Source organism: Diplotaxodon limnothrissa, linkage group LG12 (genome assembly GCF_057381915.1).
Source record: "Diplotaxodon limnothrissa isolate DT_005_m linkage group LG12, D_limnothrissa_male_GT1.1, whole genome shotgun sequence".
NCBI classification, from domain to species: Eukaryota; Metazoa; Chordata; class Actinopteri; order Cichliformes; family Cichlidae; genus Diplotaxodon; species Diplotaxodon limnothrissa.
The window spans coordinates 37,778,844-37,802,014 of record NC_140607.1 but is presented as its reverse complement, the minus strand read 5'-3'; the positions used below and the strand labels follow the sequence as shown (position 1 = coordinate 37,802,014).

The 23,171-nt window shown below is 43.1% G+C and overlaps 1 protein-coding gene across 3 annotated transcripts in view; it reads left to right on the top strand.

The window, feature by feature from the left end:
- adamts3 (ADAM metallopeptidase with thrombospondin type 1 motif, 3) overlaps window positions 1-23,171 on the top strand; it is a 144,460-nt gene that overhangs the window by 54,243 nt on the left and 67,046 nt on the right. For all 3 annotated transcript variants that reach the window (XM_085367580.1, XM_085367579.1, XM_085367578.1), the window contains exon 5: window positions 16,226-16,419. In XM_085367580.1, coding sequence (XP_085223706.1) covers window positions 16,226-16,419 — 194 coding nt within the window. The remainder of the gene's footprint in view (window positions 1-16,225; window positions 16,420-23,171) is intronic.

The window sequence follows — 23,171 nt, the reverse complement described above, 5'->3', positions numbered from 1 at the left end:
GCGATGAGAGACTGCCAAGAAAAATCTGCATATTAAAAGTAAACACTGACACAGATTAAGCACACAGGGCGGCGCTGGCCCGAACAATACTGAAGCACACAAAACACGTCTGTTTAAATCCAAGGGATCATCCTTCATGAGGTCTTGAATGAGGATGACCACACTCTCAGAAATAAGGGTGCGGTAAACACCGGAGTCGACACATCGGTGTGTTTCTGTCTGCATTTTTACACAGGCCTAAAACGTGACATGCATATACGACATGTTCCCAAGCAGTAACACAAACTCTCTGCTTCTTTGAGATATTAGGGCTCAGTATCTGTGTTTAGTCAAAAACCCCTTTTTTTTTCATATTTGGCATCAGAGTTCAGGTATGTGCAGCAACCAGCTGGTCGCTCAGAAGAAACCGGTCCAGGTAGCGTACAAAGCTCCGACATTTCAAAGATACAAACAGCAGGAGTTTACAGGGTACCACCCTGCATTTATATAGACGTGCTGTTGACCACTTAAAGCACTTTACATTCACCCATTCACACTTTTAACATCACTTACACTCATCAGGAGCAGTTTATGGGGTTCTGTATGTTACTCAAGGGAACAAGGCATTCAGACAGAGAGATCAAACCCTGAATATCTCATTAGCAGACAACTTATTTTACTTTCTGAGCAAAAGCTGCCAGAAATGATAAAAGGTGAAAAGCTCCCTGATATCTGCTTCTATCATGTAACTGCGTACAAATAAGAATCACATAGTAGATTTGTTTCAGAAATTCTCTGTTGTTGTGGGAGTTGCTTTACGAGTTGAACGGTCTTTGAGATAAAGATAAAAGATTGACTGGAAAGATAAAAAAAAAAAATTTAAATCTGCTTTTTCAAAGGACTGTTTATCTGGAGTGTGAAAGAAGCATCGTCACACACATCGTCATCTGTAACTGGAAATTTAAAGCCGATTACATTTTTATCCGAGAAACAAAACAGGCAGAAAACATCCGATCTGGAGGTAAAGACCTTCCACCAAAACCTTTGACAGTCACCTTTCAGTACTTGAGCTTCTTACATTTCAGTACTTTATCAGTAGTTTAGGGGAGGGAAGGACTGGAAACAGTTTGTCGCTTGACCTTTCAGCGATGACATTGGGTTGTTTGTACTCTGTGAGAAAGAGTGGGGGGGAAAAACGGATGCAGATCACCAAAATATATTGAACCCCCTGAAAGGAAATACAGTGAGCATTTCTTCCAAAAAGGCAGTTCACACCCAGCATGAATGAAGCCTAAGTTTTGCAGCATGTTGTAACTGACTGAGCCCAACAAGGCTTACCGTTGTCTGCTTCAGGACTCTCGCTCTGCTGCTCTTAAGTCACCACAAACACACTCCACACAAGTTTGATATTCTGCAGCTCAACAACAGATAAGCAACCTGGCAACAGAAAGACATTTAGACTATTTATGAGTGCAAACGGTAAGCTAGTCCAGGTTTAAAGAATAGGTCCCCTTATTTGCTTTTTACCATGTTTGAATGCTAAATGCAGAACGGGGCTAGCGTAGCCTGAAATCTGTCCAAATTTCAAAACTATACTGTGTAACATCATATATAGCACATTTGTATTTGATGGTTGGCTACAGCAGTTTGTCACATTTTATTTTTAATAATTCCCGTATTGGCAGCGATAATAACCTGGGCCATCACAGGTGACCCGGTACTGTAATAAGCAGTAGTAACGTTAGTAGTCCAAATGCACATTCATTCAGCTTTGAAGTGCCAGAGGAAAGAAAAGAGAGCTCATTAAAAATAAAGCTTGAATGGTTACAATGTACTGGTATTGGCTCCCAGTTTGTTACTTCCTTTCCTTCCCCAGACCAGTCAGCACAGGCACAAAACGCTCGAGTAGCATTTTCTGCCAAAGCTGTAAATATAATGATGAAGCAAAGCAAACGTCCACATTATACAAATACAACAAATAACAGAAAACAAAAATCAGATAACAGGTTTGCTGCCAACACCAAGTCTGAGTGACACCTTAAGCACGGCTGATAAAAAACATCTTCTGCAGTAGTTTATAGATCAGCTGTCTAATCCTGGCCACATGTTTGAAACCAGGCTTGCTAACTGTTGCATGCACAATTTCCAGATTTGTGTGTTTAGTGTCTGGATCTATCCGCTGTGATGTGACCCACTGGTGTTGATCTCCACCTTGTGAAACTTCTAATTTTGGCTGATGCCTTGTTTTTGAAGCCTGAAATTACCTGGAGTTATATGGAGTTTCATGTTATCGGTTTTGCACGCACACCCCCTGTGGAGATGTCTCTAATAAAATGTCCCATTTGTCCTGCCAAAGTGACCTGACTTCAAAGATGTTTGCTTTGGTGACAAACATTGACTTTGATCTTAAATCTTCTATCCTCTGTTTAAATTTCCTATTAGGACCTATTATGTGGAGGTTATTGTGATGCAGGACTGCTCTGGAGGTAATCTGATGTGTTGTTGATTAAAAAAATATACTGCAGGAAATTTGATGGGAGTACCTATCAGCTGCTGTGCCTCCAATCTGAGAGCATGCCTTTCACTTTTGATTAGATGCTGCTTCTTATCTTGTCTCTTTGCATCTGCACTCTCTGTGACAGTCTGACTTTTCAGTAGCAGCAGATGTGGACCCGCGTACTCCTGAAGGTCCACGTGGCTGACAGACCTTTTTTCTGTCAGGTTAGGCTTCATTTTATGGCTTAACGGGTGGCAAATTTCAGAGCTGTTACACAGTCCAAACCACAAATCAAGGAAATCACTCTTCCCTAATCCACTTGTTGTGTCATTCAACATTTGCCCTCCTGGCATGTCTCCCAGCTGGGCTGCATCACAGGCTAACAAGTTTTCAGCTCAGCTCAGTTGAAGCATTAGCGGCTATTCTGGCTAGTTTAGACACTGGATGGGCTGTTTGCATTATTTAAAGAAGTATTATTACCAAATATTTGTGGTTTTGTAGCATTCAGCTTCCTTTGAGCTGTTAAGAGCGAAAAAAAGAGTTAAATACTCTGATATCTGAATAATACACCTGCCAAAACCATAAGCTGTTTTGAGACTTTAAAAGAGCAAAGCACCTTTTTACACCTTTTACAGGAGTGTTATAAACAGAGGGCGGTGTTTTAGGATGGCTACTGTCATTTTGAAAATCTTAGCACCACTTGTATTGGGCAGGGCTAACCCGTCCACTATGACGGGGTGACCCCGCGGTATCATCGTGCACAACAGGGGACGCTTTCATTGTCGCTCGGTTTTTGAAGTCTTGCCCTGAAACATTTATCAGTGGACTGGACTTTTGACTCCTTCATATAGCAGGTTATTTATTAAACTATAACGCTCACTGTCTGCTAAAATTGTACTTTAGTCTACTTGTATGTAAAATATCAGCATGAAATGTGTCTCTATTTAAATACAAGTATAACCCGTACACGACAGCCAAGTCCTCTATGCATCGTCTGATCTAAGCATCGGGGTTTCTAACAACCTTTCTTCAGGGAATGTTGGTGCTTTGTTCTTGCAACGAAAGGCTCAAAGTTAGTTTCCTTAGGCAAAGCAGCCAAGACCCAGAAATCATTAGTCTAGTTATTCCTTAATATACGGCTCAGCGGGAGCAGAAGTGTTTGCTTCAACTTTACGCCTGAGACTCCCCATGAGCCTGTTAATAATGATTCAAAAGCTTCAGGTGGGCCACAGAGAATGCACACGCCCCCTTTTTAAAAGTCCCCATCACACATCGGCGCAGAACCACAAAGCTGCGTGGCGTCTCCATCACGGGAAATGCTTCGGCCAGCATCTTTTCTCCTGTTGCGGTGCGCTGCTGGTAATTAGGCTGCTGTTGTTGCTGCTGTCACCGCTTATTTTCAGCTCTATTGTAGAAGAGAGAGGGCCAAAACAATATTGCCTCAGTCATAAAGCCCGGTGTAATTATGCCAGCTTTTATGTACCCCGGGGAGCCAAAAATCCCCTGACATGACAAGAGGTAAATTGGCAGCAGTAAATTGGAGCAGAGGTGGGCGGGACATTGCTGTTAGTGGTTATGGCGTTATTTTTGTGCCACTATTCTGAGCGCACGTAAAAAAAATTTGCAGGTGGAAGTGTTGCATTTTGAGGAGAAATTTATTTTGAGCGAAGAAAAGCTGAATTTGAGTGAACAAAATTCATTGCTGCATGCAAAAAATGTATTTCAGTGTTTGCTATTATCCACACACACAACAGCAGCCCCTCTCGCTCAGTTTTTGCACTTGCGCTCGCTCGCAATGTGTCGCTCGCGCTCTCAACATTTCAGCCCGTGCGCGCTCAACTCGTTCTGTACACCGTTATATTTGTGCCACAAAACCAGCCAATCACAGACTTGGATGCAAAAAAAATCTGATTGGCTGTTTTCGTCTCCAACCAGCTCGAAATGACGAAATGCAATATCCCAGAATCCATTTCGTCCAAAACTCAAACGAGGCAGTGGCGGAGGAACACAGAGTGGCGGAGTTTGAAATATTACTCTTTGTGGGACACAAAATAAACTTTTAAGATATTTTCATGCGAGAATGGTGCTGTGTAAACTTCAAATATCTGCTCGATTTATCAAGACATCACATATTTGCATAAGTGCTCTAACGTTTTTGGAGATGCCTGTTACCCACCAGCTGACCGAATACTTGGACTGGCCATTGGGCATTTACCCGGCATTTGCCCGGTGGGCCAATGGTGATTTTTCATTTTTATGTTAGTTTGTTTGTTTTTGTAATGGTATAAACAATGAAAGGTGGTGGATTAGCCAACTGGTAATAATCAACTCTGGGCTGGACCAATTACAATACATCCGTATTGAGGGGAAAAGACTTCAGCGAGAATAAAAAAGACACAAAGCTGGAGTTATTCTGTGTCTTAGCTGCCTCTTCTCTCCTCATTCTCTCCCCTGCCTCTCCTGTTGCTACTTCAATCATGAAACTGATCAATGATCAGCTGATCGTCTCTCTTGTTTGTTTATCTCCCACTTTGCGCCAGAAACAGGAAACCAGCGGATGTTGCGCTAAACAACAACAGCAGCACGTTCAAAATTGATCAGCTGTTGTTAGAATTTATTTAAAATTAATTTCTAGTATCAGCTGATGTTTGCTGGAGCCACAGCTGTAAAGCTGGAAACATGAAGGTGATACAAATCATACATATATACCAACAAAACAGTGTACATCACTGTCACAACAGCGTTTGTTTTCGTTCAAAGGCTTTATGGTTTTTCCAATAATACCTGGTGGTGTAGTCGGTGATTTTTTTGTCAGTTCAGCCTTATATATTATGTTTAACCCGAGTTCCCACCCGGTCAGCTGGTGGGTAACAGGCATCTCCGAATACGTTAGAGCACTTATGCAAATATGTGATGTCTTGATAAATCGAGCAGATATTTGAAGTTCACACAGCTACATTCTAACATGAAAATATCTTAAAAGTTTATTTTGTGTCCCAGAAAGAGTAATATTTCAAACTCCGCCACTCTGTGTTCCTCCGCCACTGCCTCGTTTGAGCTTTGGACGAAATGGATTCTGGGATATTGCATTTCGTCCTTTCGAGCTGATTGGAGACAAAAACAGCCAATCAGATTTTTTTGCATCCAAGTCTGTGATTGGCTGGTTTTGTGGCACAAATATAACGGTGTACAGAAAGAGTTGAGCGTGCACGGGCAGAAATGTTGAGAGCGTGAGCGACACATTGCGAGCGCAAATACAAAAACTGAGCGAGAGGGGCTGCTATTGTGCGTGTGTATATGGATAATAGCAAACACGGATATACATTTTTTGCATGCAGCAATGAATTTTGTTCACTCAAATTCAGCTTTTCTTCGCTCAAAATAAATTTCTCCTCAAAATGCAACACTTGCACCTGCAAACCTTTTTTACGTGCGCTCAGAATAGTGGCACAAAAATAACGCCATAAGTGGTGACATGAAATTGTCAGTCTTGAGGTAGCGTGTCGGCTTTCGGCCTTCTGTTCACTCACCCTGAAAGGTTCACATTAGAATAGAAAAGGATAGAATAGAAGAGCCCTTTGTTGTCATTGTACATGCACAGAATTATGGGTGCTCCACACCGACTGTGCACGAGTAAAATATAAATAGTAAGACAGAAGGAATAAATAAAAAAGAGGAAAAGTATATGCAGTCAACAGGAATACAAAGTAGAGAAAGGTGCACATTCGAGAACAAAGGGCATGGAAGCAGTGCAAAGGACTCGGTCTGAGTGTAGAGTCCGTGTGCGAGTGGCCTGAGCAGTGAGGGTCACTCAGACCATGGCTCAGATTGGTGTGGTGGGTGGGCAGGGGTGGAGTTTGGGGGCATAGTGTTTGTTAACAGCCCAAGGGGAGGAAGCTGTCGGCGAGTCTGGAGGTGTGGGACCTGATTGAGTTGAGGTGCCGACCAGAGGGAAGCGTTTCAAACACGTGATGGGCGGGGTCCGAGGGGTCACCTGTGGTGGCCCAGGTTTTCCTGAAAAGGAATTGCAGCTGCTGCTGGGCCTTCTTTACCCGTGCGATGGTGTTGTAGGTCCTGGTGTGATCAGTGCAGATGTGGGTGCTCAAGAACCTGAAGTTTAAGTCAGATTCCCCCTGCTCTCTGTTAATAACCCCGCTCTCTGCCTCCTGAAGTCCATTAAGAGTTCTTTTCAGCGTTAAGTTATATTCTGAGCAGCAGTGGGACAAGTTCTCTACACTGTCTAAGGAGCTTGCAAAAAAAAAGTGTCTGGACTTCTTTAAGTAGCTTGAAGACGTTTCACCTCTCATCCGAGAAGCTTCTTCAGTTCTAAGGTCAAATGGTGGGGAGTCCCAGATATAAACCTAGTGGGAGTTTCCCCTCACAGAGGGACAAAAGGACCCCCTGTGGGGACTCTCCACCATTTGACCTTAGAACTGAAGAAGCTTCTCGGATGAGAGGTGAAACGTCTTCAAGTAACTTAAAGAAGTCCAGACGCTTTTCTTTGCAAGCTCCTTTGACTACGATGACCTGGAGGACTGAGAACCTTCACAGACATGATCTCTACACTGTCTCATTCCCATCAGAGATGAGCCCATGCTGTTGGTTGGGTGGGTTGGTGTGCACTCACAGGTGTACAGGGCTTCCATGGGGGGGGCTAACTGAATCCTAAATTGTCAGCTCCATAAATTGTACAATAATGAATCACAAACAGTATTTATGAGCCCATAAAATGAGAAATGAACCAAAAAAGGTTGATTAGACTTTTTCAGATATGAAACAGGACCTGCTGTGTCAGTGTGACAGTGACGGCATTATCATTCAGGCATTCACACAACCCTGTAACACTGATGGAACTGCAGTCTTCTGCTGCCAGTGGGTATTGTGCAGGAGATTTAACAACACTGACAGTACATACGGTGAATAATGCATGAGGTTATGTATTTATTTTTTTAACCTTGGCAGCTATTTTCTTGGGGCTGCATCGATATTTAGAGATGTGTCATCCTTTATGTTACGGGTACAAATCCATGCACAAAAAATAACTAAATAAAAAATCAGGAAACGGATCAACTCTTATGAAATGTAAAGCTCAGCTGTCAGATATGAACATGAAGCCGTTTGTTATTAGCCCTCAGTGCTGCGTGGCCCCTTATCAGGGAGCTTTTAATCTGTCGTCTGTGAGGCGTCCTGATCGATCCAATCTCTCAAACTTTTCAAGATGTATCCGATTCAGTTCACTTTGTCATAATTCACCATATCTCAATGTTTTATAGACAGGAAGTTTTAGAGGAAAGTGAGAGAAAATCCACATTTCACAGCATGAAAAATATTAAATTACTTTGAAGAGTCGTGTGTGTTTCTTTTGTGCTGCTCTCTGATATTTCTGCTGAACTAAAAAGCTTTCATTGTCAGACCTTGTGAAACATAACTGTTGTATATATAAAGGAGCAGCTGTGATGCTTCTGTGAGATTAGTTTGGGCAGAGCGGGACCATGAGACGGCGACTAACATCAGACGCCTCGTTTTCTTTTTGTGTTGTTGCGGTTTTTCCAAACATTTGTTTAAAAAAGTAAAGACACTTGATATGAGACACGTGTCAGCGTGACCTCAGAGTTACTCGGGTGACACAGTAACTGTGACTGCGTCCTTGTCGTGAGAACAAACTCTCACTGCCTCCACACACTCGGTTTTTAACTTTTGATCTTTTATTCATTCGACAAACACGACGCACAACAGACAAAGTTATAGATGAATTTGATCGTTTTGGATTATTGTCATTTTCTCCTTTTTCATTTGCCAGTGGGACTTGTTACATGTCACGTATCAAACGACTTGGTGTGTTTCATAGAGGAGAGTTTGGTTTATGTGGTCAGTGACCAGAAAAACCCGAACACCAGATCACTGCCATGTCAGGCGATGCAGAGTGTGGCTCCTTATCACTGAAGTGATTACCACAGGAGTCCGGTAGCTGACCGAGCATGTCATGATCCTGGAGGAAACGCAGCGTTGCCCATTGACAGATTAACTTTTCTTTGATGTTATAGTTTCTTTGTAACAACATTTTTTCCCCACATTTTGAATGTGTAAGCTGACCCAGTGTACATCCACCTCAGCCCATTGAGCCCTTTTGGACGTGGAGTTAATTCAAGTCTGCGTACGTAACTAAAAAGCAATTACCCACCGATTACATAGCTACATATTTTTGGCTCCGCGATTATCTTTTGTTTCCTTAATCCAAGGTTTTTAACTCTTAGCGGTAAACGGCCGTTGGGGGATTGTTGCCACCCTGCTGGGTGAGCAACTTAAGAATGAGGCAACACAGAGGTCAGGCTTTCTGATATCTTGTGAACACAATAAATGGAGAAAAACGTGACTGCGGATTTAGAAATAGATACCATGGGTGCATCTACTAACTAGGAGGTACTGAATCCAGGAAAATTGATTAGTCTGTTCCAACTACCGTGCTGAATTTGATGTCAAATTCAAGCTCAACTGGACAGAACGTTGCTGCTAAGCCTTTTTGCAAATTTCAGTAAGAAAAGTGCAGCAGACAGCCATAAAAACAAAATCCACTCAGTCAGGCTTTTAGCAAACAGCCCACGCTGGCGCTGCCCTCCTCTTCTCTCCCAGCCTTAGTACTCCTGATGAGCTGAGTGGAGACTGCTGAGCTCCTGCACACACTTCACAAGGTGGAAGGACAATACCTGGAGGACAGGAGAGAGATGACCACAGACTTTTGACTATTTATAGACTGATCATATTCAGAGCTGAAATAAACATCATCTCCCTTCTTTCTCAAAGTGACGTTTCTAATGTGGAGACTACAGTAAGATCAGAGGAACCTAAAACTAGCATCTTGTTGTGAGTGTTGCATGTAGCTCACACAGATTTAAGTATTTAAAGCACAAATATGCCATAAACCTTTATTTTCTATAACCGCCTCACAGTCTTACTCTGGTTGGGGCCAGAATCGCTCTTTTACTATTGAAGTTCATAACCGCGGGATATGGAATAAATTATTGTGATTGGTCGTTACGGTCTGACTCACATGTCCCTTTCCTGCTGTCTGGTGACATCTCCCATGTGGAGATGTGGTTTGTCCTCTTTGCTTTCCTTCTCTGTCATCTTGTGCTTTAGAACAGCAGCGGTCAGGGTGGCGCTCTCCTGTCACCTCTAATCCCAACTTTTTCACAGTGTGTGAAATCAGAGTTTAAGCTCTTATCTGTGCGAATGAGGGCACGGGGTATGGAAATGGAGCTCTAACTGCTGCTATTTCAGTTTATGCAAATGGATGCTTCCAGTCTATTTGCATAAAGGAAAATGACAGAGATGATCTAGTGGCTCTGACTCAGGAGTCTGACATCGCTCTTGACTTTAACCTGGAATAACCTTTCTGACTTGTGTGCAAGCAAGCCTTCTTTTCCAATCACTGAAATTCCACTCATTCCCACTCAGAATCTAGTGACTTCATTTCCAGCTGCACTTCCAAAGAAAATGTAGAAAACCAAACTCCCGTACTTGTTCCTGATCTGTTTGTCCCGCCGTATTTCACGTCTAGTTTTGGCTCACGAGACAAATCACTTTGAACTAGAGCTGGGCGATATGAGATTTTTTCATATCACGATATGTTTTTTTCATTTCAGGCGATAATGATATCTATCACGATATAAGCCAAATAACTATATTTGTAAGATTTAAATGTGCCGTTGCTCACAAGTAAAATGTGAAATAATCAGCAGCTTGTTTTTATTTAAATATTTATTTCCCATAATAAGTTCAACAGGGTAGATGTACTTAAGGAACATGAGACTTTTTCAGATAAATAAAGGCAAATATTGCAAACTACACAAAAGGCAGCCGCTAAAGCGTTTAAGTTTCAAAATAGAACAAACGAAACAGACTAAATTGTCAATTCCACTTAGAAACAAAATATTAATTCTAAAAATAAATCTTAGTTTGTTTTACAGAAGAACAGACAAAACTGACTAACTTTTGTCAATATCAAATAAACTGAGAACTAAAAGGAAATTCTCAATCTCTCCTTGTTGTATAGCTGAGCTTTTCAAACAGTTTTAACAGTTACTTTAGTCTGACAAAAGCCGAATGATGAATTAGCGCTTCCAGTCAGAGACTGAGGCTACGTCCACACGTACACGGGTGTTTTTGAAAACGGAGATTTTCCGTTTTCGTTTTAAAAAATAATCCCGTCCACACATAAAGGCAGAAATGAAGGAAAACGCTGCTATGAACATGCCAAAGCAGCAGGTGGCGCTAGATTCCTAACCGTGCAGAAATGTTGGCCAATCAGAAGTCTAGAAGCCTCGGTGGGAAAAAGTAAACAAAGCTGGGGCATAGAAGCAGAACCGAGTCGTCTGTGTGGAGGGACAGTAACTGTGTATATGTAAGCATTTAAACACTGCAGAGAGTAGAATTAACAGTATTGTAGAAGTTAATTTCACCGAAACAATAACGTGGCGCACAGTGTGACGCATGCACCAGTTTATTGTATTTCCAGACTTGTTTTCGGCACATTTACAGTGCAGCTACTCTGTTTTTTGTCAGACTTGAAATAGCCGAAATACCTTCACACTACGGAACTTCTTTGGCTCTTCCGTTCGACAATCTCTCCGGCGCTGGAACCATCATCTGTTTTCTCTTCGGTCACGCTCGGTTGATTTTTCTAGTCGGCACACTCATTTCCTCCATTACGCGCTGGCTCCATTACCCGCTGGCTGCTTCCCAAACAAACACACTGCGGCTTGGCACTTGTGCTGTACGTAACAAGTCACGCGACGTGACGCTGCGGCTGTGATTGGTTCGGCTCTGCGCTACCTAATTTGGATTGGCTGACCTTTTTTTTTTTTTTTTTTTTAAGAGGACAAGAGCGGCGAGGTCTATCGCGATAGCTTAATTTCTCTATCGAGTAAAAGTTATATCGCGATACATATCGTTATCGTTCTATCGCCCAGCTCTACTTTGAACTTATGCAAATTCCTGCCCCGATCTCGATAAGAGTTTCTGTACCGTTTTGCACACCTGGTGGAGTACATCCTGCCCAATCCCCCGTCTCTGCTGCAGAAACAGATAAAAGGATTACGAGCCATATTTTAATTCGCATTCCTGCCTATTGTTGCTGTAAAACCTCGGAGCTCGTGGATATTTTCCTCTAAATGAGGGCATTGCATACTTTTCCTGTAGTAACGTTTCCGTGGAGACATGTATCCATCTGCACTGAAAAGGGAAAAGCTTTTTGCGTGCGTATTTGAATGTATAAAAAAAGGATTTTACACAAAGTGTCATTATTGGCTGCGTATCAGTGTCCATCTTACTAATGGGTTTCGTGTGAGTGTCCTTGAAGCGTACAACGTGGATATTAATTCTGTCACAGCAGACAGTAGATTTCCACTTTCAGCTGATGGCGCGATGCCTGTCGCCTACGTCTGTGCCATTTTTAGCCTGCGGCGGCTCTGGCCGGCCTCATTGCCACCTTGCCGCACATTGCCATGTGGGAGCAGCCATGTTGCATGGTGGGGCTCCCACGGGACTGGGCTGTGGCCCGTGGTGGGGCGAGGCAGAGGAGGGCGGTGGGGTGCTCGCCACTGACTCAAGCACACTGGCAGTCTTAAGGAGCGCTGCTGAGGGGAAGTCCTGTGCGTTTGAAGTAGGGACCTCAGAGAGCCTGTTTACTCAGGCAGGGGAGGGGGGGGAGCTGGCCTGCTGCACAAGAATGCCTGTGTCATGACGGGAGCGGCGGAGAGGAGGAATGCGCTCCACAATCCCAACACTGTAGAAGCCGGGCCACGGCTGAGGTGGCAGCCATTTCTTCCTATTTATTTTAGCTCCCTCTCCACTCAATCACCGGCCCTGTCTGTGGTCCACAGCATCCCTGGAAAAATGAAAAATGGCCTGTGCTTTTATTTATGGCTTCAGATTTACCCGTATTTGCCAGCAGAGTATCTTCACCCAGTGTGGATGAAATCTAAAACTGTGAACTACTTCGTTTATTCAGGGAAAATTCAGAGAGCAGGCGTGCTCGGCCCTGCTGTCCTTCAGACGCAGTTCAGCTTTTCACTCTTAATATGTTCTTGGTGGTTTGCAGGAGTTGCTCTTTATATTCCATGTCTTTGGCCAGGTGAGGGGTCCGCTCTGGCTGAAAATGTCTTCATCTTCTGTAACGCTGCTCTGCCATTCATCCGTGCTGCACAGGATTGCTGTATATGTGTGACGAGGTTATTTCCAGTGCCATCAGTTTTAGCCGAAGTCACAGGTTTCTACAGCACGATTTGTTTTGACTCACCTCGCTGCCAAACTTTGTAACACGGCCTGATGAGAGCTTACCGAAACGTCTTCAGTATACGAGCTTCTTGTGAGTCTGTGGCACCTTTGTTTGCCTACTCTGGTTTGTTTGTAAATGGGCTGCATGAACCAACGTGAACCCAATTTTTAGCTCCAGGCCTGTGCTGTCTTGCTGACAGACATTTGTATTTATTGCTGAATGGACAATGACCTTTCTTGCTTTCAGTTTATTTTTTCGCTCTGAGGATTCATTGGCCTTGTACAAATTGCAGAAGAAGCCAAGGCGTGCCTCACGCTCTCACTCAGTTTGGTTTGAAATAGTGTTCTCCTGTTGCACTGAGCTGTGAAATGAACCAAATACATGCTGCACGGCGAGGAGGTTCGAACACACGGCCGGCTAAAGCCTTTCTGTGTGGAGCTTGCATGTTCTCCCCGTGTCTGTGGGTTCTCTCCAGGTCTTCAGCTTCCACCCAAAGACATGCATGCTGGGTTAACTGATAGAGGCGGGATCACCAAACACCCCACAATATGATATTACCACAATCTTTCACTGATGATACCATAGTACATTTTTCAGTATACTGCATATTGCATTAACATATACCGCAAATATGGTCCTCAAAGTTCAGCTTTGTCATTACATGCATGCTGTTTATGATAATACAGCAATTAACCGTAATAAGTAGTTGAAAATTGTGTATTTGTTGCCGTCTGCATAGACAGAAATTTTACACATATTACATCTGCGCTCACAACCTTCCTGTTCTATGTGAATATAACCAGAATACAAGCAGCTGGGAGCCAGCTGAGTGGAGTGGAGATAGAAATGACTGACTTTCTGTCTGAGAGTGGTTGTAGTCAGACTGCAGCTGTTTGCAGAAAGGTTGCCTCCTGATAGGAAACTAGGCAACCTGTGCAATCACCTTGTGAGTGTGCAACACCCTGAAAGGTCTGAGCAAAATTTAGTTGGAATCGGTTGCAGAATGTGAAAAAGATTAAACATTTTTTCCCTCCTTTTGACATTTTTCTTTGATAATCTTTAAATGGCTTTGAAGCCTTTATAACTGTTGGATTACATACACCTGTCAGGCTCAACCTCAAAACCTCACATGTGAAGTGAATAACCATCAATAATCTCACTCAGTGCTGAGAAACCTTTCCTCCTGGCTTTAACGTGGATGTAATTTAACACACACAGCCACTTGAACATTGTTTCAGAGCAGACACCCCCCCGGTTTGAAACTCTCACATGTCAGCAGCCTCCTCCAGCAGGTCAGCCTGCCCTCCAAGTTGCAACAAATGCCCTAGAAAGTTTTGAGGAGCCCCCCCACCTCCATCCGATTCTCCTCACGGAGGAGACACCTTGTATTAGTGGACCCAACTGTGCTTTGCCAGAAGCCAGAGAGCAGCCCCTAGACGAGCCGTGTCCATGCCTCGGTGCGTCAGAGCTGTTTTGGTTGTACATCTACACAATATTTGCCAGGTTTTCAAGTTGCCGCCGATTGTTGTGTTGACACCACTGTATAAATGCACTTTAGAGTAGCCAGAGTCTTCTACAAAGAAATCAGCAATGACTCTAAATACTTTTTGTAAATGGGAGTTTTCATTTTTTTACACTATTACAAAGAAAATCTAAAAACAAATTCCTCTTACTAAGAGAGTCACTGTTGGTTAGTTATCAAAAGCTGCAATGGTAACATGTATTATAATTATCATATAACATGTTATAACAAAGTGCAATTCAGCGAGAGGTGACGATGACCGTTAAAACACAGTTTTCTCTGCCTTGACGAAGAGGCGCACCCCGTTCATTCTTATTTTTGATTATATCTGAAACGAACTGCACACGTCAGTACAGAGCTAACAGGATGTAGTCCACTGTGGTTAAACCAAATAAAACACTGGAAGCATAATCACCGCCTTACTGGTAACCACCAGCTCCACTAGAGGAAAACAGTCTCGCTCGGAGACATCCTGATGAGTCATTCAACCTGCAGCTCTGCCCCTCCGGCCATTATAACCAGTCAGTCTGCTCGAAAACAAGAAAGACTTTTTCCTTTTATTATAAGATGATAATTAAATTTGCAACACTTTTAACTATAAAGCAGCAAACTGTGGAGTGAAGAGCAGCCGCTCGATACCCCCTCTGTAGTCCTCGAGGCCCCGATATCTGCACTGCTGCCTGCGGTTTCACAGAGATACCCTTAGCCTCCAGAGTGTGAGTAGTATAAGCAGTATTATGGGAGCTTTAAGTACTGGTGGTCCATTCCATCAAAGTGGGAAGTATTAGCACATTCAGCTAGTTTGAGGAGAGGAGCCTGAAATCTGTCAAGTCAGACAGTTCACCTAATTTTCATATCGAGGGAAGCAGAAACTCGGTTTGAAGTCAAATCTGATTTGAAAGTTATGTAACAACAGAGGAAAGTCTGTGGGTTGTAAAAATGCCTCAAAAGCTACAAGTTCTTTTATCCCGTGTACCAATTAAAGGCAGTGAACCCCATCAGCCTTTGTTGGATTGAAGTGAATTGTGGACTGAATGAACTGAGCTGCTGTCACAGACCTTTTTATCCTTCCACAGATTTGAAGCTTTAACAGTTGCTTTTAGCATCAGTTTACCTGTCAAAGCTCCATAACACAGTCAGCACTGAACAAACAGGGTGAATAACACAAAGGTCGTCTAATACACGAGGGGGTTTCTGGCATTTTGACTAAAACAAAAGTAGTTTTCTATTTCTCGCCTTGTTTTTTCTTTTTGTTTTGCTAAATCAACATTTTTCAGGTAAATAAGGAGCACTGCTGTGTTATCCCCATAGTGCTTGATTTGTTTGACCAAAAGTCCAGAGATGCTGGAATGAAAATGATCTGAAACAGAAGGTCACACAAATCCACTCATTTAAAGTTGGAACCAGAAAATGTACTTTTGCTCCAGTAAATGATTAAAACAGGAAATTATAAACATGTTATTTGCCTTTTCAGCACTTGAATTGAAGTGTTATGAAATCCAGCTGTGGCTGCGCACCCGGCTGGAAAATGTCTCCTTTTGAAAACATCTGCTTGGCTTTCTCCGTACGTCGCTGCGCCATCGCCTCATACTGCTCATTAGCTAATCATTAATCAGAAAAAACAACATAAAGCTCCGACTGGATAAACCCTTTTCCAACCATCAAATATGAAACATGTATAATTCAGGCCAGCAGGCACTCGACTTCAGAACAAGCTTTGGCCTCTGCTGACACATTCATATGCAGACAGAACCTGCAGACCTGCAGCTGCACGACTCGCTCGTTAATGTTGATCGAATGCTCGTCTAACACAATGTAATTGTTATGTAATAGCAGATCAGTGAGCGCCTTTACCCAGTTAGCATTTTAAAATGAACGCCCTGCAGCGGCTTTCACAGCTGGAAATGGAAAAAATATTAAAAGTCGTATCTCTCCCGTCTTAATCTTACAGAACCGGAGCTCGATGTTCCCGGGAGCCTCGACTCAGTAACCCGACAGGTGAATGAGACGGTCCGGCGCCGCAGACGGAGGGACGCTGGAGAGGACGACTACAACATTGAAATCCTGCTGGGAGTCGATGACTCAGTGGTCCGATTTCACGGCAAGGAGCATGTGCAGAATTACCTCCTCACACTGATGAACATAGTGAGTCACTACAACTTCATTTTGTTCCTAGTTTGAAAACTGTTGTGTATTAAACCCGACTTGTGTTTTGAATGTAACAGAACAGGGATTTTATGTAAGCACAGCATGCATTAGGGATGCCACTGGGCAGCTCGGTGGTGCAGTGGGAACCCGACTCGCTTCTTGCTCTGCTGGTCCAAACCTCTGCTGGGGCCTTCCTCTGGAGTTTACCTTACCTTTGTGGGTTTCCTCCAGGTGCTCCGGCTTCCTCCCACAATCCAAAGGGATTCTGGGTTAATTGGTGATTTTAAATTGGCACTGGATGTGCTTAAAGCACACAGAATAAAGGGTTGTGTGAATGCACTGTACTGACACGTAAATGTAAATGATGATGATGATGATGCAGATTAACCTTTATAAAAGGCAAATATGGTGCTGGGAATCAGAGTGTCTGCTTGTAGGAGCAGCACAGTGGATCAGCGACTGGCGCCTGACAGCAAAAAGGTGGACTGTGTCAGCTGAGCTGGGCTTCAGCATCCTGGGACCCTAAAGCTGGATAGAGTCAGATTCCTTTTTTACTTTATTTTAGTGTTTTTTTCTGTGATCTCTGTGATCATTGACGTGTTTCTTCCCTTGAGTCAGCCATGTTTAAACTAGGAAGGAAGAAGCCTCCAAATAATAAACACTATTAAGTCTCTTTGTCTCCCAAAGCAGTCGTTAACTGTATCTTCGTTTCAAGGTGTAAATGAGACTCATTCAAAGTGCATTTCTAGTTATCCACACTTTTCAGTTTTGTTGTTTGAGAGCTGGTGTTGTCTCTCTGTTGCTCTGGGCTGAGGTTACAGTACCCTCTAATCTACACTTCCTATCACATATTGTATGGAACTGGTCTTGATATGAATAAGTGAGTCATTGGTGTCACAGCAGCCCACTCCTGTGGGTTCTCTGCTGTGGATCAGTGTTATATTGTCTGAATCAGAAAGAAATGGAGCCCGCAAGCAGCTGTTGGGATGCCAAGAGCATCTGTTCCCTCCGGTGTGTATTCACACTGTTGTCCACACACAGGGTGCTAATTGTGCCTCCGTGGGAATTATTACAGCCATTCACGTATGATCCCTAGCAGGGATTTCTCTGCCCTCCGTGTGCGTTAGGCAGTTAGCTCAGACTGTCGTTAGTCTCTGGAGGCAGATTAGATGCCGTGTTCGCTCATCACGTCCTCACAGATGTCACAGATACACCTCGCTTGCGTTGTGAGAGATTGGCACATGTGCCATTATTGCCTGGCAGAAAGGTGAAGTGTTCCTTTAATGAGAGGTTTCAATGCAGATGGAAGAGGCGGAGCATTTTTGCCGCCGCGTTGTCGCGCTCTCCGTGGAGTGTCGTCACTCAGGTTTCTGCCGTCGCTGCTCCTCGGCACCAAATCAGCAGCTGATCAAAGCTTTCTGAAGCGATGGGCCGCGGATGATCGCGTACCACCAAATTCTGATAGACATCGGTTTTTGTGTCGTCGCTGACATGTTGTGGGCGGAACAATTTCACTTGAAACATGACAGGATTTTAAAGAAATCAAAGCAACGAACACGTCGGTGCATCAGCGGGAGATATATGGTCCAGTCCAGAAGTGCTGATTGCTTAATGTTGTTTACACACATGTTGTTTCTCTGCTTGTGTTTTCATTTCGTGTGAGAGTTTGTAAAAAGGCAGGATTGCCTCTCGTTTCCTCACCGGCTTCATTATTTACAGCGCTGTATTAACATTATCTCATTATTTGTAGCGCTGCATTCAAATTACAAGCCTCTCAGATGCTGCTGATGTTCCCCATAATGGACCCATCCTGCGTTTGGACATGAAAGCAGTTTGTCTGCCAGCTTTATTTAAACGAGGTCCTTTCTGGTTCGAACGCTCCAGCCTGGACTGACTGGAAGGATTGCAGCAGTTTGTTTGTCAGTGACAGCCAATCAGGGCCCATCAGTCACTGGTACTGATGTTTCCTCTAGTCTGGATGTGGTTCACTCTGAGAAAATGCATATTTTTAGTTCAGACTAAAGAAAAACAGATCAAAAATTGATCTCGTCCTATAATATTCATGAAAGTAGGTCAAATATTTAGTTTTATGAGTGTCACATATGGTCCTATTGATATTTTATGTCATCATTTTTAGTTTAGCTTATTTTACTGTTGCTACATTTAATTTGTCACTTGTTGACATTCATATTTGCACATTTGCTGATATTCAGGTTTTTTCATCAGCAGCAGCACTGATCATTTTTGATTCCATATCTTCTAAATGAAATCTCATAGTGCTCATGTATAAATCTTTGTGGTGAAGCACTTTCAAAACATGCACTACAGCCTTTTAAATTTTAAAGAACAGGTGAAAATCTCCTCCTCAGTAGATCTTCACCGAGTTCCTTGGACTCTACCTCTGTCCACTAGAAAGGAAGAGAAAAGTCTGTTCCTTGTAGCCTTCAGCACCACTTACAATAAGTTTAAGTGAGCGTGTGTGTGGAGCCATGACACTCATGCCCATGATGAGCAGAACTGTACATCTCATGATTTTTAGCTATCAGTGCAGTTTACCATGTATAGATGTTTTTATTAAGCCTTTTCTGGCATGAATAGTAAAACTGTGCATTTACACTGGGTGTGCAGTGTCCTTGGATTTAGAGCATAAGCATAAACAGAGCATAAACCTCAGTGTCCCTGATCCTGTCAAGATATTCCCATCTCTACATTAAATGCCTCCAAAATCCCTAATAATAATAATAATAATAATAATAATAATAATAATAATAATAATAATAACCTCAGTTCCTTTTAACTTCCAAAGTACTAAATGCTCTTTTCAGTCTGCCACATGCATCACTCTATCGCTCTGGATCTCTGCAGCGTCTGGCACTGAAGTTTTGAGGTTATTGATGGTGTTTTCCAGTAGAGGTCCCCGCTGGCTTTATCTGGACGCAGCACAGTCTCTGAACGCTGATTACTGTGATTGATCTTCTCTCTCTCTATCTCTTTCTTTTGCTCTTGTCTCCTCGTTTCCCTTTTATATTCCTCTGCTCTTCTTTCTCCCTCCTCTCCTCCTCCTTCTTTCCCCTCCTACACCACCTCTTTTATTCTTCTTCTCCTCTCAGCTCTCTTCTTCCCTCTTCTCCTCACCCCCGTCTCATCTGTGTTCATCATCTTCACTCCCTCTGTTTTCCTTTCTTCCTTCTTCTGTTTCAATACTCTTCTCCTGTCATCTCCCCCTTTTCCCAGTTTCCCTCTCTGGTCTTCCAGTTTTCCTTCTCTTTGATATCTCTTGCTAATCAAGTCAGAGCCCCCTCTTCTTTGTGTTCACCATCCTCCAGAGAATTGGAACTGATTGGACCATTTAATGAGCATGTATGTATGAATTCTGTGGGCATCTTCACAAGCGACTCTTCGAGCAGTCCAATCAACAACAACTTAATTTTCATGGAAAGTTCTGCATATAGACACACACACACACACACACACACACACACACACACACACACACCAGCACTCAAACTGCATTTAAATTATTTGGTTGTGACCAAGCGATACGTTAGTCCTGAATCTGTTACAGCAAATGAGAGAAGGATAAAGTCTGTTCTTTTATTGTTACATACTTCATCATTAGTGAGACTCCAACAGTAAGTGCAGCAGGCTTACAGAATCAGGCAGCTCTGTTTTGTCTTCAGATTCAGATGTCTGAGTACTCGGTGGAGAAACTGTTGTTGTCAAGCACAGCATTGAGACGGTCATCAGGTTTGCGTAGATCTCAGGTGGGATTTTGGCCCAGTCCTCTTTACAGAAACTCCTTTAAGTTCTCCCCTGTTTGGTAACATGACTCTTTTTATGGCACCGAGGTGACCTCAACGTCCTTCTTTTCACTCCGTCGTCTCTTTGACAGTATGTTTTGCATAATTGTCATGCTGGAAAAGTCATTCTGGTTGAAAAAGGAGGTTCTCAGCCAAGATTTTACCGTACATGACTCCATGCATTGGTCCATCTATGTGGCGAAGTTGTGAATGTGAAGAAAAACAGCTCCAACACATGTTTCCACCTCCATGCTTTACTGTGGGGATGGTGTTGTTTCGGTTGTGTTGGGCTTCATCCAACCACAGCACCATCTTCTTATTCATTGCTATTGATCTTCTCCTCTTACCTCTTTCTCACTCGTTTCCTTTCATCTTCTTTCTTTTGTCTTCATGTCTCCGCTGCTCGTTTCCTCTCAGATTTCTCTCTTCAGTCTCCTCTCCTCTTCTTTGTTTCCATTGCTCTCCTCCTCCTCTTTGCCTGCTGCCAGTATAATCAGCATAAAGCACTGAGGCGATGGTCACCTACTCGATATGTCGGTCGACTTACATATTCAATAGTATGTGGGTTTAAAAAAAAAAAAGACAACCCAGGAACATTAATATGCTGCTGTAAAAATCTAAATTCATCTCGTTTTAGAAATCCAACCAGCTTCTGGCTGCAGTGAGATTCAGCACCTGTGTTGTGTGATAAGGCCCAGCTCACAGTAAGCAAACTGGTTTATCCAGAGTAGTTGGACAGGGATGAGGTCAGGACTCGGTGGGAACTGGTCAAGGTCTTCGACACCAAAATGGGAGAACTGTTTTTTATGGGACTGGTTTTGTACACAGATGCTCAACAGATGCAGTATCATCATCCATGTTGGTAAAAAAAGAGCTCTAAAATATTTTTCTTAACTGTAAATAACGCAAATCAGCATTAGAACAAACACATGGACACGGTCTCTGTGCAGATGTAGAACAGGTGATGTCAAAAAGCAAACTAAAGGTGCATCTATAGATAAAAAAATGGGATATATAATTTTATCTCTATATATAAATAGGTGGGAATGTCCTGTAGTTATGTCTGAAGCATGCGGTTGTCCTTACCTGGAATAGACGAGTAACCTGACCTGTCAAGTGGGTCCTCCACCTTTCACCCACTCCCTGCTGACTTATGCAGGTGCTCTGTGCTGAAGTCTAGTTCAATACGGAGCACCTATAGCATGGCTGTGTAAAAGGAAGAGATGGACATCCTGGTTGTGATGGAAATTGAGTAAGTGAGTGTATGCCAAATGAAATTCGAGAGCGATAAGCAGGACTGTGTGATTATGGCCAAAATTTCATCGCTGTTGTTTTGATCAGTGTTGAGGGAAGGATTTTTCATAAGGTGTTGTTATAGCAGTGTCATGTAAACCAAGCGCTGCTTTCACATCTTCCCATTTCCCACCTTTGCATTGAGCTACATTCCTGTTAATTAACCCTTCTTTGCAGACAAATCAGGTGTTTATTCACTTCATCCAAGTTCATCTCCCAGAAGCAGAAACCTCATTCACTCCCTTCATTGTACCAGCGTGATGAGACTAAAGCGCTACAGCTGTGAGAGCCCTCTCTGTTTCCCCACCACTGCTTTTTCCACTTATAACACATCTTTTGTCTAATGTGTCGAACATTTTTTCTGAAGCCTTGTGTGTTTATTGGACATCTATCTTTAAGTGTGACTGTGTTGGTGAGTTCAGCCCATCTTTGTGATCTGGATGGATGCAGTGATACGCTGGATGTGTCACATTACACTGTTTTTCTTGGCCTGCATGCATTAGTTGTGCTGCAGTTTGTGTTGTGTTTTCAGGCAGACAAACGTGTTCGTCATGTTGCTTTGTGGTGACACAACCCTACAGGATTCTTTGCATATGATTTCTTCAGCTCTTCAGCTTTTGCATTGCTAGACTTTTGATTTTTGTTTTTAATGTAGTGTTGTGCATCCACGTGGTGTGGGCGACAGCCACATACACAAACAGAAACACCATCAGGTGGTGATTTAGGGCTTGAGTCACTCTTGGTGAAGCATGCTTATTCAATATCACTCAATGTTCATTTAATTGCAAGAAGCCAAAAATTATGAATGAGATTAAAATGTGACTAATCGTGCAGCCCCAGTGACAGCATACGATGAGATGAAGTGAGTCCTGCTGCATCTATGTGGAGGAAGCTGTTAGGAAGTCATAGCGCTGGGATGAGTCTTTGAGAGCGAGCAGCTCAGTGTGTTGGATCACATATGGTGTGATTTCAGCTCTCCCTGAAGGAGAGGCTCACAGTGCAGCTACTGCAAGCAAAGCAAAGCTGCTTTGCTAGTAGATACACATTCAGGATCAGCAGCATTTATCTGTCTTCATTTCGAAGCTCCCATCTGTGATGCGGCTCACATTCACCTAGACTGTTATTCATAAAGTCCCAAGGAGTGACAAATGCAAAGGAGCAGCAGGGAGTGGTCCTGCTCGTCCAGCGCTGCATCGCCTCAAGAAGTCGACAAAGCAAAAAGGATGCTCTGGGGACAGTTTAACGTGATGATACGCTGCCGGGAAATGTTTTTCTCCACCTCTTCTGTCCTGAGTGGAGAGCACTGACTTATTGTGTAATGTGGCAGATGAGCTCAGTGAGAAATCACTGGCCCAAAGAAAATGAGGCCCACTGCCTGTGACTTTGGTCCTCATGCTCTGCTAATTGGCACTTCTCATGTAACATGTCAGAGAGAAAGATGGCAAGATGTTGACCTGTTCACTGATTCGATTGGTGCTCACCGTGCAGTCAATCAGTTGGTGACAAAACAACAGCGGTGAAAGCTGCATGATGGGCACGTGCAGAGTTTGTTCAGTAACATGTATGTTCTTTTTCCAGTTGTCATGTTACACGAGAAGTGCTCTGCGAAATTAAGATTACCATCAATATTTTAGAAAAATGTATTTTAATTGCATT